This window comes from Leptodactylus fuscus, chromosome 4 (genome assembly GCF_031893055.1).
Source record: "Leptodactylus fuscus isolate aLepFus1 chromosome 4, aLepFus1.hap2, whole genome shotgun sequence".
Lineage (NCBI taxonomy): Eukaryota > Metazoa > Chordata > Amphibia > Anura > Leptodactylidae > Leptodactylus > Leptodactylus fuscus.
The window spans coordinates 34895832-34917093 of record NC_134268.1 but is presented as its reverse complement, the minus strand read 5'-3'; the positions used below and the strand labels follow the sequence as shown (position 1 = coordinate 34917093).

Sequence of the window (21262 nt, the reverse complement as noted above, 5' to 3'; positions counted from 1 at the left end):
AGGAAATATGAAGTCTCTATAGCAACTTACTCCGGCAGGTTTTCCCGTTGCGACTCAGAGCATAGCCTTTATGACATTTACAGACATATGAGGTGTCGCCGCTGACACATTCATGGTCACATCCATGATCACCCTGCGCGCAGTAGTTAATTTCTGCAAAAGGGTAAAAAAAATAAAAATAAATAAATCTAGTAAATTCAGGCATTATATTCACAAACATTACGACACCAAAGAAATACAAAACCAACCTCAGCATCCTAATACAATGTTCTGACTGAAGCACAATGAATAATACATGACAATGCCCTGCCAGGATCCTGAGAGTGCGGCGTAATTTACTGCAGAGGGAGTCATAATTAGGGTATATTCACACATTCACATTTTGTTCAGGTTTTTTATGCAGATTTTGAAGCCAAAATCGGTTGTGGATCATAAAATGAGAGAAAGTATAAAGAAAAGAGGGTCTTACTTGTTTAAAATTCTTTCTTGTTTTGGCATCAAAATCCCTGATTAAAGTGGTATTCCCATCTCAAAGAACCTTTAGCAATGCTACTTTGTTTGCCTGCTATGTGAAATTATTCCTCCTATTGTTTACACATGAAGGCCTATGTGATAAGACAGGACTGATGACATGAGTCCCTGCTCTCTGGGGAGGCTGAGTACTCTCAGTGTTATCTAAAGCTCGGCCTGCAGGATAATCAGCTCAGCTAATTGCTGTTTACTATCTCTGTATGTGTACACATGGTATGTGTGCTATATAAATCTGTGTAATGTCATACTAGTAATCACAATAAATCATCCCAAGGTAAATGCAAAGTCTATATTGTCATACTTCATTAAACAGTCAAAGCTGCCTCCCACCAGCTTGCTGAAGAATACAGGAATTGAGAAGAAGAGACAGTAGGCAAAGCTGTTGAAACAGGGAGATGGTAAAGCACCTTTAAAACCTAATGGAAACTTGCACATGTGAGTGTACACTCCTGAGAACACAGAATAAATTCAGCTCTATCCAGTTCTGACAGCAAATAAATGAAGCGCTAGGGCGCATCTATATAACATAACATTGGCTCCTTGTTTATGGCTTTTAACCCATAACTCCCATAGCTAACCAATGCTGATACACATGGATATATAGCCCAGGTGAGTAAAATAAAATAAACTTACTTGTGCACTTTTTCTTGTCTGCATTGAGTGAATATCCTGGCCGACACCTACAGTTATAGGACTCATCGGTATTAACACACTCGTGTTGGCAGCCATGATTAGATAATGCACAGTAATCCGGTCCTAAGGAAAATGACAGGCTGTAATAGTGAATTGTATATAGGTATATAGGTATATTAGTAACGGGGGACAAAGTCGGACTGGAGTTCCTTGGGCCTACAGATAAAATGATTCATCAACCCACAGTAAATAGAAAAGGGACATAGCTAAAGCGGGTGCAGCGGTGGCAATCCCTACCAGGCCCTGGAGCCTGAGGGGGCCTAAAGGCCTCTGTACAACTGAAGAAGACACCAGTGTTATAGCTAGAACATGGTAAATAGGAGCCAAATTACAAATTTAGCATTGAGCCCATGAACTTTAAGTTACACGCAGTGGCATAACTAGGAATGGCGGGGCCCCGTGGCGAACTTTTGAAATGGGGCCCCTCCGCCCCGACACCGAAGACCTCGACCGACCCCCTCCTACACATTCCTGTGCTTTCTATTATGCCCCATAGTGGCCCCTTCACACAGTATTATCCCCAACAGTGGCCCCTGCACACAATATTATGTCCCATAGTGGCCCCTGCACACAGTATTATCCCCCATAGTGGCCCCTGCACACAGTATTATCCCCCATAGTGACCCCTGCACACAGTATTATCCCCAACAGTGGCCCCTGCACACAATATTATGTCCCATAGTGGCCCCTGCACACAGTATTATCCCCCATAGTGGCCCCTGCACACAGTATTATCCCCCATAGTGGCCCCTGCACACAGTATTATCCCCCATAGTGACCCCTGCACACAGTATTATCCCCCATAGTGGCCCCTGCACACAGTATTATGTCCCATAGTGGCCCCTGCACACAGTATTATGTCCCATAGTGGCCCCTGAACACAGTATTATCCCCCATAGTGGCCCCTACACACAGTATTATCCCCCATAGTGGCTCCTGCACACAGTATTGTGCCCCATAGTGGCCCCTGCACACAGTATTATGTCCCACTGTGGACACCCATAAACAGTTATTATACTCTGGGGTCTTTTCACACCCCAGAGTATAATAATCGGAGACCCGGGGGAATAAAAACATAAAAAAACCCACTGTTTCTTACCTGTCCCCAGCTCCTCCGCTGTCGGCCTTCTTCAATGACGTCGGACGTCACATGACCCGGGAAGCAGGCCGGGTTCATGTGACGTCAGAGACATCAGACAACTAGGAAGGAGGCCTGGCAGGATTGTGGAGAGGTAAGTAACAGTGTTTTTTATATTTCTTACCTCTCCCGGTCCCCCAATCATCATACTCGGGGGTCCGAAAAGACCCCCAAGTATAAAGATAGCGGTAGCGGCTGTCACCGGGCCCCTAATGTCCCGGGCCCTGTGGCAGCTGCCTCTGCTGCTATGGCGGTAGTTACACCACTGGTTACACGTCTGATAGTAACCTTCAATTTTGGGTGCTTCTGCTGGCCTATTATTGTGTTAGAGCCACCGAAGGATTCCCTGGTATTCTGGTGGGCCAGTCCAAAACCAATGGGTGATGCAGAGAATAGGTGGAGTACTCTCAAGTTACTGCTCTCTGGGGGGGCTGAGTGCGCTCACTGTCATCTATCAGCTCTACCTGAAATCTTCCCGAAGTGAACTCCAGATTACACTTTATTTATAGATGAAACTTCCACCGTACAAGACGTGGGTGACACCGGGTGACTTTCATTATATTATCACAGAATCAGCAAAGTAACATTGTCGTGTCGGTTTCTCATTTAACTCAACATTGATATTCACGGAAGGACAAAGAGTTTGCTTACTCCGACAAGTTTTCTTATCAGGATTCAGAATAAAGCCAGACCGACATTGACAGACATATGAGCTGTTAGCGTTAAGACACTCGTGCTGACAGCCGTGCGTACCCAAGGCGCAATAATCCACAACTAAAGAGAAGAAAAGCAATGTCAGCGTCTGGTGATAAAAGTATGGTGCCATGATATAAATACAAGTTATATATAAAGGACTGTGTAAAAGTTTTAGGCAGGTGCAAAGTAAAAATACTTTCAGAAATGGAAGGGTTAATAGTAATTGTACTGATAATACTTACTGATGCAGGACTTGCCATCTTTGGCCAGCTTGTACGCATCATAACATTGGCACAGATAGGATCCCAGGGTGTTGACACAGATCTGTTCACATCCATGTTTTTCTGTAGCACACAAGTCCTCGGCTGCACAATACAAGGGTATAACGGACAATGGAGCATCAGTCAATGACTTCCAAAATATCAGTAGCAAAGGGCAAGAACAACATGAGATGTTCCCACATAAAACAAGAGCTTGATATGGTCTATTATAACAGATCTCTAAGATTTTTAAGCCTGCGGCTCTATCTGGTGACTTGGGTACCAGCACCTGTTATACCACACAACATATACATGATGGAGTCTTGCAAATGATTTAGCCTTATATCTTTTTTATATCTATTGGAAGTATCAATTATTCCTGCATAACAAATTCACCGGTCATTCATGTAACTCTTTGGGTAGAAAAGTAAAAAAAAATTTGAAAAATCCCAATGTTGTAATTACATGATATCATTCTTAGGGCTAGTTCACACGGGGACATGGACGCTGATTTTGACAGCTGATTTCGCGGCCAAATCAGCCTCCATAAAATGTAGCCCTATGTGAATTGCTAGCTTTTTTTTTTCTGCTAGCTTTTTTTATTGCTAGCTTTTTTTGCTAGCAGAAAAAGAAGCAACATGACCTTTCTTCAGGCGTTTAAAGCCTGAAAAAATGAATAGGAGTCTATGGGGCACTGAAAAAACCGCTAGCGGTTTTTGGTCGCTTATTTTTGCAGCTGTTTTGGCAAAAACAGCGACTGAAACCGCTAGTGACTGAACAGTGACTGAAACAGTGACTGAAAAAGCGACAAAAACAGTGCCAAAAACAGCATCCAATGCAAAAAACAGTGTCCAAAATAAGCGACGCTGAAAAATCAGTGACAAAATCAGCTAGGCTTTTTTCACGTGTGAACTAAGCCTTATACACTAGTCTGCATTTCTATGGACACATCACAGATGGTGGCATTTGCTATCTTCTTCCATCTTCAGCTGATAAAGTAATTTTTGTAATGAAAATTCTAATTTATTTACTGCTGGAATTCTTTACTTGTTGCAGATAACCCTTAGTACAAGCAGAGGCGTAACGTGAAGCTCCTACGCCCCAGTGCCAAATCCATACCAGACACCCCAACTATAATACATCATTGGTATCTTTATATTGGGAAGAGACGCATTACTAGCCCAATAAGGTTCCAGGGCCTGGGTGCAACTGCACCCTTTGTAACCCCCAAATTACACCCCTGAGTACAATCAAGACTAGGCAGTGGAACGCTTCGTCCATAGTGCAGTAACATATGAATTTGTCCACAGTTTACTCATAATATGCGCTATAACCACATATATATATAAACATGTCACATTACCATATCCTAATATTCACCCTGGATGAAGAGATATCAGTAATGGGACAAGGAAGAAGAAGTAGAAGGCCATTGAGAAGTATAATGCAAAGTTGTTCCTATTTCAGGTTCGGAAAACCCCCCAAAAACTAGAATTGGCCAATCAAATTTTTGAAGACTCAGAGTGCTATAGAAATACAAAAGAGGCAGCATAACACTCACTTCACCAATCCCCACCAGTCTTGTTCTGGTGCTTACTGGGACCTTTCTGGACCCCACTTTCTGGTTTCGTCTTGGAAATGCTCACTTACTGGGCACCAATATGGTTCAAGGCTTGCGTTGAATATTAAGCTCTTAAGGCACACTATGATACTGAGACACATTGGATTACCTGAAGTTCTATGTCATATTAAAAGAATTTCATCACGGGAAAGATAGGAATATATAGGTCTACTACCGTTTTCTACACAAGAATACACCGAATTCCTGCACCAAAGCGGAAACTCCTTATCAAGAAAAATGTGGCATATGAAGACTTCACAATACAACCTCTGCTTGTGTTGTTCGGTCTATAGGATGATATCTTAAATGATTGTGACTTACTTCTGCAGGTCTTCGCGTCTGGATTTAGGATATATCCTTGCTTACATCTACATAAGTACGAGCCTGGAGTATTGATACAGAAGTGATCGCAGCCATGTGTGATGGTAGAACAGACATGAGGAGCTGTAAGAAAGAAATACACATCATGTCATTATAGAGCAGGAGATAATAGCCCACCATGACATGTAATATAGGATTTCTACCACTTTTGGAAAAGTTAAATTATAAGTGATGGCCAATGAGCGACCAATGCCCTCGATTTCCTGTTTAGTCTGGCATAGTCATCGTTGGACTCCTCTTAGGAACGTTCCCAAGTATCGTCAATCTTCTCATTTTGGCCAATCTTGATTTAATGTGTTGGCTATTTTTGATGGATCTTTAGACAATCTAATGTCTATGAAGGGCCACAGACTACAGGTAGATTCCATTAAAGTTGACCAAGTCTGCCAAAAAATATCTTGTGGGGTCAGTCAATGGAAGTAACCTTGATAAAAAAAAAATCTGTAACAAGGCCACCACCAGCACCACCTGTAGGTAAGTTCATGACCATCTTAATCCTATGACCAGGGAGTAAAATAATAAAAATATAAAACAATCCTACGTGGCTGGTCCAAGAAAAGAAAGTTGTAATCCAAATTGTTCCAACATCCAAAGTGTCCTCTGGGTTGACCTGAATAACAAAGTGACTCTACCTTGAACGTTCCCCAACCATTGCCTTCTTTTTTTGAGTGACCATTCTTGAGATCTTCAGGGTGGAGCAGAGTGTTAGTGGCACTTTGATGAGGGATCATCCAAAGGACACTTTGGACCTTATCACAAGGTGGATTAAAACTTCTTTTCCTTGGTCGTGTGACTTGTATGACCGGTGATATAGGTATAGTTGACCCTCTCTTCCTGTAACCTATCTAGCTCTGTCAGCAATTTTTAGGATCGTACTGCTGACAGATTCCCTTTAATGGAAAAAAAAATACATTCCCGAATATTTTGGTCTCTTCCCAAAGGCTTCTCGAGCTATATTGACTCTTAGTATTATGTATCACTTAGTGCTAGCTTCTGGAACAGTATATATGTTATGTTATGTGTATATACATGTCTCGAGTGTGTTTATTATTGTATATACAGTAGCTTCATTCACTGGTTATTTTAGTTGAGGTTCATGGTATCACTTGAGTGTTTGGAGCTTCGCCACGAGGGGAGTTCACTATAAATCACTGTGTAAACCAACCACAAATCCCCACGGCCCAATTCTCATTCACTGATGTAGCAGTCGTATTTGCAGCAACACAAAGGGGATTCTTGTGGGTTTTTTTGTCCCACTTGCAAATGTCTTTCAAGGGGTTGGTCTCTTGTAACGGTAGAGTCCCTGGGGTCTCCACTGAACCACAGGGTTTTCGTAGACCTCCCACGCTTAGTAAGGGGTCAGTCAAAGTCATGGACTCATAAGGCTTTCTCCGCTAGGACATTATTATTGAAGGAGCACAAGAAGCGCTCTGAGACATTTGCAGCATTGTTCTTCCAGCCAAGAGATATTTTTTCCGAACAATGAACCAACACCAGAAGGTTTAAATGGTTGACCAGATGTTTCTAACTAAAAAATCAAGCAAGTCAGGATTTATTTCTTTAAGGTGGAATATGAGGAAGATGAAAGAACTTTCTACTTCATTAAGTGCAAATACTAAGACATATTGCTTAATGGGTTTTTCCAGGACTGTGTTATTGATGATGTATCAGATTAGTAGGGGTCCAGGTACCAGCACCCCAATCGGCCTTTGGAAAGTTCACTCTACAGAGCCTTACATTGTACTGCAGCTATGCTAGACATTGCAGCTCAGTCCCATTCATCTGCATAGGAATGAACTACTTAAGGCCATGTCACCCATATATGTGATGTCACATGTCAAAGAGAGGAGGATCCCAAATCATCTGATATTGATCTATCTTCAAGGGACTGTACAGAATTTATTTATTGTTTTATGGCCTATCCCTAGGATTGGCCAAAAATATCTGATCGGTGGTTATGTGGTTGGTGGCAGTTGTCAGCAGACCCGCCCATGGATCAGCTGTATGGGGTCACTTCTGATGCTCATACTATATACAGCATGTTGTAGGGAGTGCAAGGGGTAGGAGGCCTGCGCCAACTGGATATAGCTAGGTCTATGAAGAACCATGATAGTGGCCAGGAAAAACCTGATTCCCCGACTGCTATCTCCGCTATACAACTCCGCCAACAGAGATCAGCACTCATCTCAGGGACCAGAGCCAACTCCTTCCAGCTCCATGGTATGCATAATATGAGTATCTGATGTGATGGCTGGGTACCGGTACTGCAATGGTTGACACTGGTAGTAACTGGGCACCAGTATTGCAGATCAGCACCTATTGAAATCACAGCTGAAATGTAGGACTGGCTCCTGCCCTGAGGGGCTTGGCTGCCTTGATGCAGTGCTCCAAGCTGGGAGCAAACTTTTTCTTTCCTTTTTCACTCTTTTTTCTCTGTATCTTCAAGAATCCGGTAACCAAGCAATCTAGCACTATGAATTAGCAACTATAAATCGAATGGAAGACCCTGTGGAGTATTTTGTTCCTTTTGTTTTCCATTGTAAAGCATGGACAATGACAAGACCTGGTTCAGCTGGTTTCCACATGTACCTGTTACCATCCCCCCAGCTAGGACAGCATGGCTCACCATGCGGCATGGAGGAAAACCTACATGGAAGTGTGGACTTCTTCAAGGAGATGATTTTTGGCGTCACTTGCTGATGTGTGAAGATGCTACAGCTGACTGGTATTTCTTTCTATTACTGTGGACATGTGGGACTCTGCTACAGCCTGGGAACCTACCATCACCCACCTACCCCATGAGTTATGGAATCTTGGCAAGAGAGCAGCACCATGTATACCTGGATGGTCTCTGACTTCCTTGGGGCAGTAGAACACTGTGGTAAGGAGGAGGAGGGCTTGTGACGAAGGACATTTGGGGCATTTTTTTTTTTTTGTGGTTAAAAGGACAATAGCGCTGATGCAAGATACCGAACTATCAGCTGTGAGCAGGGGATCTCACCACCTACCAAGAACTGCCACATGTTATCATAATAGCTGACTATGTCCCCCACCTCTACAAAAATTTCTGCTTGTTATATCTACATGCTGTGACCCCCCCTCCTCGTGTCCTACAACAACCAAGTCGGCTGTATTATTATTATTATTATTATTGTTATTATTAACATCAATCCGCACAGAGAACTAAATGATCCTGCAGTGTGTCTGTGTTTCTTTCTTTTTTAGTTGCTCTGATTCCTAGGATTTCTCTGCCATGAGCTTGTATGTGTTTCTCTCCTGTTATATACTACTGTACCATCTACAGTATGAAACTGTATCACTGAAATTTCCCCATTGTGGGACTATTAAAGGAATATCTTATCTTATAAATCAGTATCTAACACCTGGACCCTGGGCACTGAAGCTGCTGCAGCGGATGGGGAACGTGTGCAGGCTCTCCTATTCAAGTAATAGTAGCAGTGCTGCAATTTCCCAGAACCGCTGCTATACAGTGGATGGAGCTGCGGTACTGTTCCTATTACTTGAATAAGAGCAGCCTACACACACTCCCTGCCCAATGCAGCAGCTTCTGGCACCCAGTGTATGCAGGAACAGCTGACCTGTGCAGGGTACAGATGTCAGGCTCCACAGATCACATGATGATGACTTATCCTGTGGATAGGTCATCAGTATGGAAAATTTGGGACTGAACAACCCCTTTAATGTTTTGTACCTACAGCTCCTATGCAGACCTATGTGCCACCAAGGTTACAAACTAGTAAGACACCCTGCACCGCCACATGCTGAAGTCTTATTCCTTTCCTCCTTACGTCTTGCTAAACTACTGAGCAAGAAGCAATGCAAGTTGTATGATAACTGAAGGAAGAAGACCTCCGAAACAGAATCCACATGGGAGGTGTTTATACATCACACATGTCCCAGCGAATAAACAGCTCACATTTGGTTTTCATTTGGGAGCGCTTGTTCTGTGGGTCATGTAGAGACCAGGACATCGACTGCAGTGCATCATTCTTATTCTGGGAGAGGGCTGCTGATTTCATTTGGGCGTGTTTTGTAATATGCAGACTTGAAGATTAAAGTAGAACACCAACAGACAAGTTAAAGTAAGTTAAAACAGATTAAAATAGAACACCAACAAACAGATAAAAGAAGCACACAGCAAAGAAAGAAGCCTGACAAGATTAAAGGAGCACTCCAACAAAAAGATTACAGTAGAACAAACAGATAAAAGAACCACACCAAAAGAGAGATTAAAGTAGGACCCTGACAAAAAGTGGTGCCTACATACTGCAGCACAGGCTATCCTTAAAGAATAATGTAAACCTTAGGGAAAACCATAAATGTACCCATCTATGGGATGTCTACCATCTTGATTTCTTCTCTCCCCCTGATATGACTCCCCTAAACACTTGCTCTGTACCTGCACCCTATCTCAAACTGCAGAGTTTCAGTGTTCTCTATATGATACTTCAGCCTGTCTCCCTTGACTCCTGCTTTGACATGTTTCTCTTTGTCATCTCATAGAAGCAGGAGGAGTACTGTGAAACCTCATCTCACAGGTTACTGTACACCGAGACTCTGCACACAGCAAAGATGGACAGTGTGAGGGCAGTTTTATAACATAGATTGTGGAGAAATTCTATGTTAAGCAGTACTAGAGGGACATAGAGAGGAATAAGGGAGGTGGAACTTGGTGGAGATGGGACATATCTAAGAGCTGTCAGGAGGGATTTGATAGGTGATAATATAATCCTGTAGTTCACAGGTCTACCACACAGTAGAGACTTACTGTCTGTGTACACAGGGGAGCAAGTTTTGGACTGGTGCCCAGACTGGTGATAACATGCCCAAGGGGGTTAGGTTTAAAATCCCCATTACTAGTGGCTTGGGTGGTGAAGATGTTAAATATATTTTGTGTGTGTGCCTCATCACGGCTACATTATGGGTCAGTTTGAGAGTCGCATTACCCTTCCATTTCAGATAAATACGTCATTTTATATTCTGGATCCATAAAAGACAAAAATACATAAATATTAAGTCTTACCGCAAAGTTTGTTCTGGAACACAGAGGTCAGGGTTTCAATCTGGCTAAAATTGGCCACCAAGAAAACATGTTCATCGTGAGGTTCACTTCCAATAGATTTCAAGGTTTGCATGTCCACCCGTCCCACCCCAATGGCAAAGATCAATATTCCTGAATTCCTGGCTTTTGCAGAAATTTCAGCGACAGGATCCTGAGGTCTGCCATCCGTCACTATCATGGCAATCCTTGGCACATACATGTCTGCAGGACGAGCACCCTCAGACTCTGAAAAGGCAATGTTCATGGCATACTGAAGCGCCAGTCCAGTCATGGTGCCCGTGGCCAGGTGCATCATTCTCTTGACTGCACGTTCGATATCTGACTTTTTTTTGTAAGTTTTCAAGGAAAATTCATTTTTAACTGTGCTGCCATATTGTATTAAGCCCACCCTAGTAGTGTCTTGGCCAATGTCAAGAAATTTTAACATAGTGATGAGAAATTCTTTGACTTTTTCAAAGTCATATGGACGGACGCTCCGGGAACTGTCAATGATGAAGACAAGATCCAGCGGCTTGTTGTGGCAGGCTTCTCCTGTAGAGGAAAACAATTGGGAAACACTGTTAGGACGGATGTACTCCAGGTGCAAAGAACATGGTAGACATATGATGCAATTTACTTGTTTTATAGTTATACACGTATCACCAGAATGTCACCAAGTCTGTCACCTACCTCAAATCCTTCAAGCTGACACCATAGTTGTGTAAGCGCTGTACCATGCTTACATATCATACCTTCATAATAGTCCTGCTCAGTGGCGTAAGTAGGAATGGCGGGGCCCCGTGGCGAACCTTTGACATGGCCCCCCCCCCCGATGACGTCGAAAACCCCGACCGACCCTACTCCCCGCATTCCTGCACACACTATTACGCTCCATAGTGGCCCCTGCACACATTATTACACCCCACAGTGGCCCCTGCACACATTATTACACCCCACAGTGGCCCCTGCACACATTATTACACCCCACAGTGGCCCCTGCACACATTATTACACCCCACAGTGGCCCCTGCACACATTATTACACCCCACAGTGGCCCCTGCACACATTATTACACCCCATAGTGGCCCCTGCACACATTATTACACCCCATAGTGGCCCCTGCACACATTATTACACCCCATAGTGGCCCCTGCACACATTATTACGCCCCATAGTGGCCCCTTCACCCACTATTATGTCCCGTTGTGGACACCCATTAACAATTATTATACACTGGGGTCTTTTCAGACCCCAGAGTATAATAATCGGAGATCCAAGGGAAGAACAACATAAAAAAAAACCCACTGTAACTTACCTGTCTCCCGACTCCCCGCTGGCGGCCATCTTCAATGACGTGAGGAACGTCATGTGACCGGGAGCCTGCATCGCGACGCATAAGGACGCAGGCCCGGATCATATGACGTCTGAGACGTCACACAAGTAGGCCGAAGCCTGCGCGGAGCCTGGAGAGGTAAGTAACACAGTTTTTTATGTTCAGTTACCTCTCCTGCACTTCCGATCATTATACTTGGGGGTCCGAAAAGACCCCCGAGTATAATAGTGCTTGTGGGGCCCGCAGTGTCACTTACCGATCCCGGCCCCTGCCAGGATCGGTAAGTATATGGGGCCCGTTAGCGGCTGGAGTAACTCCAGCCGGTAACGGCCTATTAAAAAAAACAAAAACGCAGCGGTAGCGGCTGCCACCGGGCCCCTAATGTCCCGGGCCCTGTGGCAGCCGCCTCTGCTGCTATGGCGGTAGTTATGCCACTGGTCCTGCTGCTGCAATGTATCATCTGCTCTGTGAAGTCTTGCGCATGCACAGTATGCGGAGTATACTAAGATACAGCTCATATGTGGCTATGCATGTGTGAGACTTTGTGGTGCATACTGTACATGCGCCTACATCACTATGGTGGCAGCTTGAAGGGGTTGGGGAAGGCTCTAGAGATGAGCGAACACTGTTCGGATCAGCCGATCCGAACAGCACGCACCCATAGTAATGAATGGAAGCACCTGTGACGCTGACTTTGCCGGCGGCCGGCGTCACAGGTGCTTCCATTCATTTCTATGGGTGCGTGCTGTTCGGATCGGCTGATCCGAACAGTGTTCGCTCATCTCTAATAGGCTCCCTTTAACTTTTTGTTATATATTTTTGTTTTGAATATTCTTTTTATTAAATTTTTGGGAAAAAGGTTACAGCTTAAGAAGGGTATGAAACGTAGATTGGCTATAAGACGTTACATTTTATACTTATGAATGGTTTGTGGATCTTCAATAGGAGTCATCTCAATGGCCTACATTTGGTTTATCAACATTGGATACCCACAGTTTGTGCCTAAGGCTAAGTTCAGACATCGGAATTTTGTCTGGAATTTGAGATAGCCATTTGCGGAATTCCGCTCTGGAATAGGCCCAAATGAATGGGCCTAGTCTGGAGGGAGTGAAGCGCCATGGTCTACCGCGGTTGATTCAGCCATGGAAGATAGGGCACGTCGCTTCCACGAAGAAATGACTGGCTCCCATTGAATTCGCAGATTCCGCGTCAAATTCTGGACCAAATTCCAACGTCTGAACGTAACTTAAGGCTAAGGCCTCACATTGCGAAAACACAGTTTTTTGTTGTGGACTTTGCTGCATTTTTTTTTTAGCCAACTCCATTTTCCCCTTGTGACCGGCTGCCTCCGTTGTCGAAATGGCCATTTTTGTCAATATGGAAATGAGCTCTTCGGAGCAACAAAGGTGTTACCATTGTCCCAAAGATGTGACAACAACCTCATTTCTCCAAAGAGCTCATTTCCATATCGGAAAAAAATTCAATATCTTGGAAACAAGGTTTAGTTCAGGTGCCCCTACCCTATCCATCTATGGCAGCGGTTCTCAACCTGTGGGTCGCGACCAAAACACAGGGGTCGCCTGAAGCATACCTCCCAACCATCCTGGTTGGTGGGAGGTATATCCCGGTTTCAACTGATCGGCGCCTGGAGGACGCCGATTAGTTGAACACACAAGCGATTGAAGCAGGAGCTGTCACAGCCAGCTCCTGCTTTAACGCTGTGGCTTCTGCATGTGTAGTCGCGATGTGATGACGTCACATCGCGCCTACAACTATATGAGTGAGCAACACTGCGGAGAGAGCAGCGGGGGAGCGAGGGAAGGTGAGTGTAAGTGGTTTTTTTTTGTTTTAAACATTAAGGTGGAACATAATGAAGGGGCCCATGAAACTGGGGTCAGATGAAGGGGTGGGAACAGCATGACACTGGGGACAGAGATGGAGGGACAAGAAACTGTGGGCAGATGAAGGGGGGGGACGGCATGACACTGGGGGCAGAGATGGAGGGACATAAAACTCTGGGCAGAGATGGGGGAAAATGAAACTGGGGAACAGATGGGGACATGAAACTGGGGGGAAGAGATGGGGGGACATGAAACTGTGGGCAGATGAAGGGGGTGTATGGCATGACACTGGGGGCAGAGATGGGGGGCATGAAACTGGGGAAGAGATGGGGGACATGAAACTGTGGGCAGATGAAGGGGGTGTACGGCATGACACTGGGGGCAGAGATGGGGGGGCATGAAACTGGGGAAGAGATGGGGGAAATGAAACTGGGGGCAGAGATGGAGGTGGGACATGAAACTGGGGGCAGAGATGGAGGGGGGGCATGAAACTGGGGGCAGATGAAGGGGTTATATGAAACTGGAGGAGAGATGGCGGGGGGGGGACATATAATGTACGGGTGACTGTAGGAGGATTATACTGTGTGAGAGCACATGAAAAATGAATGAGAATGGGCGGAGTCAACATAAAAGTGGACGTAGCTAAATTTGCCACGCCGCACTGCTCGCGCCGCACATCTTCTCCCTCCTTCTGATCTTCAGAAGTTGGGAGGTATGCCTAAAGCCATCAGAAAATACATATTTCCGATGGCTTTAGCCGCTGAGAAGCCACGCTACTGTCTGCAGCAGCGCTATTCAGCTGGAACGCACGCCATTATTGATGCGCGTTCCAAACTGAATGGGGTCACCGCAACATGAGGAATTGTATTGCAGGGTTACGGCATTAGAAAGGTTGAGAACCACTGATCTATGGGGCTGGTAAATGTCCTGCGTTCCCTTTATGGAGGCCATTCTGGTTGTCTCCCAACTTTCCCAGTAAGTAGTGGGGCAGAATATTTGTCGGCCTGATAGAGATAAACTCAAGGCCTTCTATTTATTAGTATTATTTCCATTTTAGGGAAATGTCCTTTAGTCCCCCCCATATTAGCCCTCTATAGATGGTGATATTATGCAGAGACTGGATTTTTAATGTCCTCCTTTGCATAGAAGCCAGCTGTAACAATTACCACCAATGACATAAATAAACTCTTTATTTTCGGCGCCCATTAAAAATTACAATAGAAATGATTTCTCCGCACAGAAGAGATTATGACCAATTATAAAGGATTATGGGAGTTATTCGAGGTTTTGCTTCTTTTATGGAGCGGAGTCTCTGGGGTAAAATAAACTGAGATGTTCTTGTGAGAACATGGCCGGACTATGCAGGGACATGAGCCAAGCAAATTACATAGCGTGTATGTATCCGGGCTGTCGGGGCATGCTGGGGGTTGTAGTACATACATGTGCGGTCTAACAATGAATATCTCCAGGCAGAGCAATAGGAATACTATTATGACTAACAGGGTTACATCAGCAAATCATTTCAGGATTTCTGCAAAATGAGAACCGTATGCCGCAACGCCATGGAATGGATGAGGTTTCTCTTGGCTTCCTTGAGTTAGCTTAGTTTATCCAACTTCTCATTGCGCCTCTCTGGTTCTTAACATAATAAATTAAAAAAAAGGGTAAACCCTGTGCTGTCGCTGAGGCCAAACTCTGTGAATAAAATCAGCCATGTAATAATATAAGTGTATTTGTTCAGTTATCAAAAACTGGGCTAGTTGTTCTGCACCAGAAGACACGGGTACAATCTGTATATACTGAGTGTAGTGACATAAGCATGGGCAGAGCCATACTATTACAAATGGCACATGGTAAGTGGGGGAAAGGAGCTGATGACTATGACTACAGGGGTAGAGGGTGAGAGTAAGGTCCTCAGGGGCGGAGCTACAGGGAGTGCAGGTTGGACTTGATCTCTGGTATCTCAGGAGGTCCAATACCCTCTTTGTCACATAAGTAGACACCACTCTCTGTCGCTTTGGGGTCGTGGCTGTATGTCCTGTGGACAGGAGATGAGTGTCCAATTGCTGGGGGCCTGACTACTGGATCCCCTAATGATTAGGAGGACCAAAAGTTCCCCCAAAGCCTCCTTGTGAATGGAGCACTAGGACACATACATAACTTGCACTGCATTCACTTCTATGGGGCTGCAGGAGCTGTCAAAGATTATAGTCCCAGTAGCCACACAGCTTTGAATGGAGCACTGTTCACACAAACACACTGGTGCTCTATTCATAAGTAGGTTTTAGGGGAACTTTTGGTCTTCCTGATCAATGGGGAACTCAGCGTTCAGGGCTCCAGCGATCAATCACTTATTCCCTGTCCTGTGCATAGGGGATAATAAATGTCCATAATGACACAATCCATTTAAGTCTGAATATGATCCTTGAGATACGCATTTGGCAATTCTGTTGCGTATGTAAGTACAGATATACCCGCATAGGATGAAACTATAAATACTGATAAAGGGTTAAATATGTGGGTGCTAAGAGCTCTCACGGAGAATCTGGGGAGCTTCATAGTGTATAAGTGCTTGAAGAATAAAGCTCAGAAACATATATTGTGCTTATACCCCATCTGAGCAGTCACAGGACCATGTTATTGAGGTCCGTCCAACTGGTACATTTGTATAGGTGGTTTGTTTATAAAAATGTCGGCCATTGAACCGTCGAACCATTGAATGCCCATTACTGACAATGTGTGTCTCTGTCTGCTTTTTAGGATGGACAGAAAGTCTCTACTGCTACATAGAAGTCTATGGAGAGGGCAGGAGGAGGAGGAAAATACACACAAGTAATTGCATATGCCACGTGGTGACTGACACTGCTGTATCTTCAAGATAAGACTCTACCACTGCACAGAATAAAGCAATAAATGGAAGCACATCACTCTCCTCCCCCTCTCCTCTTCATAGACTTCTGTGTGTCAGCTGGATATAGAGACGGATTCTAAAGTTTAAAGAAGTATAATAAAATATGAAGTTTCTTATATTCACCTTTATGACAATTGGTTTTAGAACTAGAGGTATGCTCTAATAACAATAGATACAGTATAGGGGTGGTCAATGTATTGCACCATTAACCCAGGCCCCGTCGCAGCCCTCTAAGAACACATTGTGTATATTCTCCCTGCTTGGTTAGGACATGACAGATACAATTAGCACGCTGCCTCACCCAGTAAAGAGCTCTGCTGCTGCATTTAGGATCCGACCATGCAAACAATGGCTTGTAGAATAATACAGGCAATGCTTATCACAACCTGTCCAGAGCGTTTCCTCTCTCATTGAACTGCTGGAACGTGGTCATCCCTCAGTAAGAAGAAAGGAAAGGCCCCGATCCAGGAAAGACGCTTCCGCAGGATAATTATTTCAAGCCACAGAGTAATCGCTCATGAATGTGACATGTAAATCTTATCATACTGAAGAGAGACATGCAGCGAAGCCATAGAGACTGGCCAAAGCTATACAACATCTCTGCAATTTCTCGAGATAACACGCCTTGGGAAGCCTCAAGTGAATGTCTACCCTGGAATCATTTATTTTTTATAAGTTCCTAAATTCCTAAATTGTGCAGCGATTAATCTTCTAATATCCCTTAGAGTTAAATTGCAAACAAATTTTTGCATAAATTAATAGTACAAGCAAATATAAGATACTCTAATATATATCACTGATACACCTTCTCAAACAGTGACTCAAGACAGACTGCAGTTCACAGAGATATTACATGCTTACCTCTATCTATCTATCTATCTATCTATCTATCTATCTATCTATCTCCTATCTATCTATCTCCTATCTATCTATCTATCTATCTATCTATCTATCTCCTATCTATCTATCTATCTATCTATCTATCTATCTATCTATCTATCTATCTGTCTGTCTATCCGTCTGTCTATCTGTGTGTGTATATATATATATATATATATATATATATATATATATATATATATATATATAAATTTTTCTTTTTTTGGAGGAACTATTATTAATAAGGGGGGTCTTATATTAGTAAGGCTGGTGGAACTATTATTTATTAGGGAGAACTATTAATAATCCCATTGCTTTCAATGTGTTATGTGCGTTAAATGGAATCCATTGAACTTAATGGGATTCTGTTTTGCAGCGCTGATTCTTATGCGAGTTATCGTGCCAGAATTAGCGCCGTGTTACTCAGTGTGAATGCCCCCTTAATAAGGTTAGGGGAACTATTATATATATAAAGGGGCATTCACACGGAGTAACGCCGGGCGTGTATCACAGCCGTACACGCCGGCGTTACGGCAGACTGCCGAACACTTCCCATTCACTTCAATGGGAGCGCTCGTAACAGCGGCGTTTACGAGCGCTCCCATTGAAGTGAATGGGAAGTGTTCGGCAGTCTGCCGTAACGCCGGCGTGTACGGCTGTGATACACGCCCGGCATTACTCCATGTGAATGCCCCCTAAGGGAGGCTATTTATAAGGAGGAACTATTAATAATAAAGTCAGCTGGGGGACTATAGTTAATATGGAGGGATTATTATTATTATTAATGAAGCTGATGAAATTATTATTTATAAGGGGGGCTATTTGCAAGAAGGATCTATTACTTATAATGGGAAGCTATTCCTCACAGAGGAGGGGGGTATTATTTATAAGAACGAACTATTATTACTAAGGTAGAACTATCCTATTAATTTTATAAATGTGAAAGTTTGTGAGTTTGGATGTTTGTGGGTTTGTGTGTTCGGATGTTTGTTAGTCAATCACGCAAAACCCGCTTGACCGATTTGGCTGAAAGTTTCCACAAACATAGTTAATACACCCCATTGCGCAATAGGCTACTTTTCGTCACAATAGCGCACATACGTTTTTCCCAGGACCCCCACAAACCCCAAACTCACATCACTATCTCTGCAATCTCACACACTTTGGACCCCGATTTGGCTGAAATTTTCCACAAACATAGTCCCTACACTCGATTGCGCAATAGGCTACTTTTCGTCACAATAGCGCACATACATTTTTCCCAGGACCCTTTGGATGTTCGGATGTTTGGCGGTCAATCACGCAAAAACCGCTCCACCGATTTGGCTGAAATTTTCCACAAACATAGTCCCTACACTCGATTGCGCAATAGGCTACTTTTCGTCACAATAGCGCACATACGTTTTTCCCAGGACCCTTTGGATGTTCGGATCTTTGGCGGTCAATCACACAAAAACCGCTCCACCGATTTGGCTGAAATTTTCCACAAACATAGTCTCTACACTCGATTGCGCAATAGGCTACTTTTCGTCACAATAGCGCACATACGTTTTTCCCAGGATCCCCACAAAACCCAAACTCACATCACTATCTCTGCAATCTCACACACTTTGGACCATAGCAAGCCACAAAATTCATATTACCCCCTACAGCAGAGGTCAGCGACCCCTGGCACACATGCCAAGAGTGGCACTCCTGCCATATTTCACTGGCACGCCAGCAGCACAGGACCTGCAAGAGTTAAATAAAGTCTCTGCTAGAGCTGAGGCATAAGGACACTCCCCTGTGAGAGGGCTGCAGGAAACCCAGGGGGTGGAGCTTAATCGCTCAAGTCTCTGCCTGCTATAGTGATAGCTCCTGCCGAAGCTGCTAGAAAACTGAAAGTAAGAAACACACAGCTCCCTTCCTTTACTTCCTATTCTCATTAATGTCAGGCATTTGGGGTTATTAGTTTAGTGTTAGTAACTCCATGTGCCTCACATTAATAGGAATAACCCCCATCATGTCCCTCATATTAACCCCTGTGTGCCCCATATAAAGGTTACTAATATGTGAGACATATGGAGGTACTAATAAAAGACCTCAGTAATGAAGATACTTAATTATTACCTCCAAGTCTCTCACATATCAGTAACTAGAGATGAGCGAGTACTGTTGGGATCAGCCGATCTGAACAGCACGCTCCATAGAAATGAATGGATGCAGCTGGTACTTCCGCTTGGACGTAGCCAGCTTGCTTAACCCCCCGCGTGCCGGCTACGTCCATTCATTTCTATGCGAGCGTGCTGTTCGGATCGGCTGATCCCAACAGTACTCGCTCATCTCTATCAGTAACTCTTACACTGGGGTTAATGTGAGGGACATGATGGGGTTAATTGCTATTAATAAGAGGCACATGGAGTTACTAAACTGTCATGCACAGGGACAGACTTTATGTTGCTTACTCAAAAGTATCCTGTGCCCAAAACTTACATGTACTGGCGGAAAATAACAAATCATACAATGTCGTATATCGAAGTATATTAACCTGAAATACCTCTGCCCCAAAGTCACTATGTACAGTTTATACCAACACCGTATAGCGGCTGAAATACAAATTACATTCAACACAACAGTCTCATGTGCTCTCAGAATTACAGCAACAACAAGATACACAGTTACATTTTATATCCCATACCTTATACACAGTACGAAAACCTTACCCGCGCCTGTATATACCCACTGCTACAATCACCGCAGACGAAGTCGCGGGTACCAGCTAGTTATTCATAAGCAGGACAGAAGATGGAGGCGGCGCTGGAGAGTTCTGTGGCAGCATTGGGCCGCCCCCAGTGCTGCGAGAGAACTCATTTACATACCGACAAAAAGAGGATTTTCAAGCGAACGGCGGTGCGGAGAAGACAACGAAAGGTAGGAGAAGAATAGCCTTATTTAAGGCTATTCCAACATGTTAATGAGAAAAAATTGTGATTGAATGATAGGATCCCTTTAATGTGATGTGATGTTTATTAAGTTAGAAGTCTGTGTAGTGCACAGCTATGGTCTTTGATTCACTATGCAAGGTAATGATCTTTTGAGACTATATCACTGCTGCTGGAAGTGCAGCCCTGACTTCTGTAATGACTGAATATGATGGTGTTGGTAAGTCAGGATATGGGGGCCCCACTTTTAGTTTTGTCCAGGGCCCCACTTTGTCTAAAACCGGCCCTGTCAGCCCCATTTTCATGTAAATTGCAGTTTAATCCACATGCAAATAAAATAATTTTTTTGGGGGATGTGGCTTATCTTGTCTGGGCTTCAATCTCAGCTCTTCATCAAAGCACAACCCCCTCATTTGCATATTAATAAAATGGCAATTTACATTTCCAAAGCTAAATACCAGGAATATTTGGAAATTGTACAAGGTATCGGGATTGGGTTTGTAACTGATTTACTGCTCACAGACTCAAGGACAACATCAAGCTTTGAAGGGATATCCCAGAACATTTTTAATGATGACCTGTCCTAAGACTTTTGTTGAATCTTCATTTTCTACACATTTTGGGGTCGGGTGTCAGTAATTTGGGAACCTATACTCCATCTGTATTAGGGTGATGACACATGATGTGCTGGATCCAGCAATAGCCAGTCCATGGGTCACCGGTGCATTCACTTCTCTGTAAATCCCATTGTATGCCAGGTGACCACACGCTAACAGCAAAACCATCAGCCAGTAATTGTGACTTCCCCTTTAAATTGCACTTTTTTTTTTTTTTTAAGTTGCCAATCTTTATTAGACATCGACACATGATGTCTGTATACAAGCTGATGACATCACAATACCAGTGACATCACAACGCCCTGTTCTGCTCTATAAGGTGAGGAATCTGATGGAAACAGTTGAGGGTTTTGAAGAAGTTGATGGAGATGGAGAGG

General features: G+C 43.9%; 1 protein-coding gene across 1 annotated transcript in view; it reads right to left on the bottom strand.

Annotated features, from left to right (window-relative positions):
* Positions 1 to 21262, bottom strand: part of MATN2 (matrilin 2) — a 77070-nt gene that overhangs the window by 37275 nt on the left and 18533 nt on the right. The window contains exons 3-8 of the mRNA XM_075270304.1: positions 10365 to 10934; positions 5261 to 5383; positions 3301 to 3423; positions 3014 to 3136; positions 1165 to 1287; positions 31 to 153 (exon numbers count right to left, since the gene is read on the bottom strand). Of these exons, the coding sequence (XP_075126405.1) occupies positions 31 to 153; positions 1165 to 1287; positions 3014 to 3136; positions 3301 to 3423; positions 5261 to 5383; positions 10365 to 10934 (1185 nt within the window). The remainder of the gene's footprint in view (positions 1 to 30; positions 154 to 1164; positions 1288 to 3013; positions 3137 to 3300; positions 3424 to 5260; positions 5384 to 10364; positions 10935 to 21262) is intronic.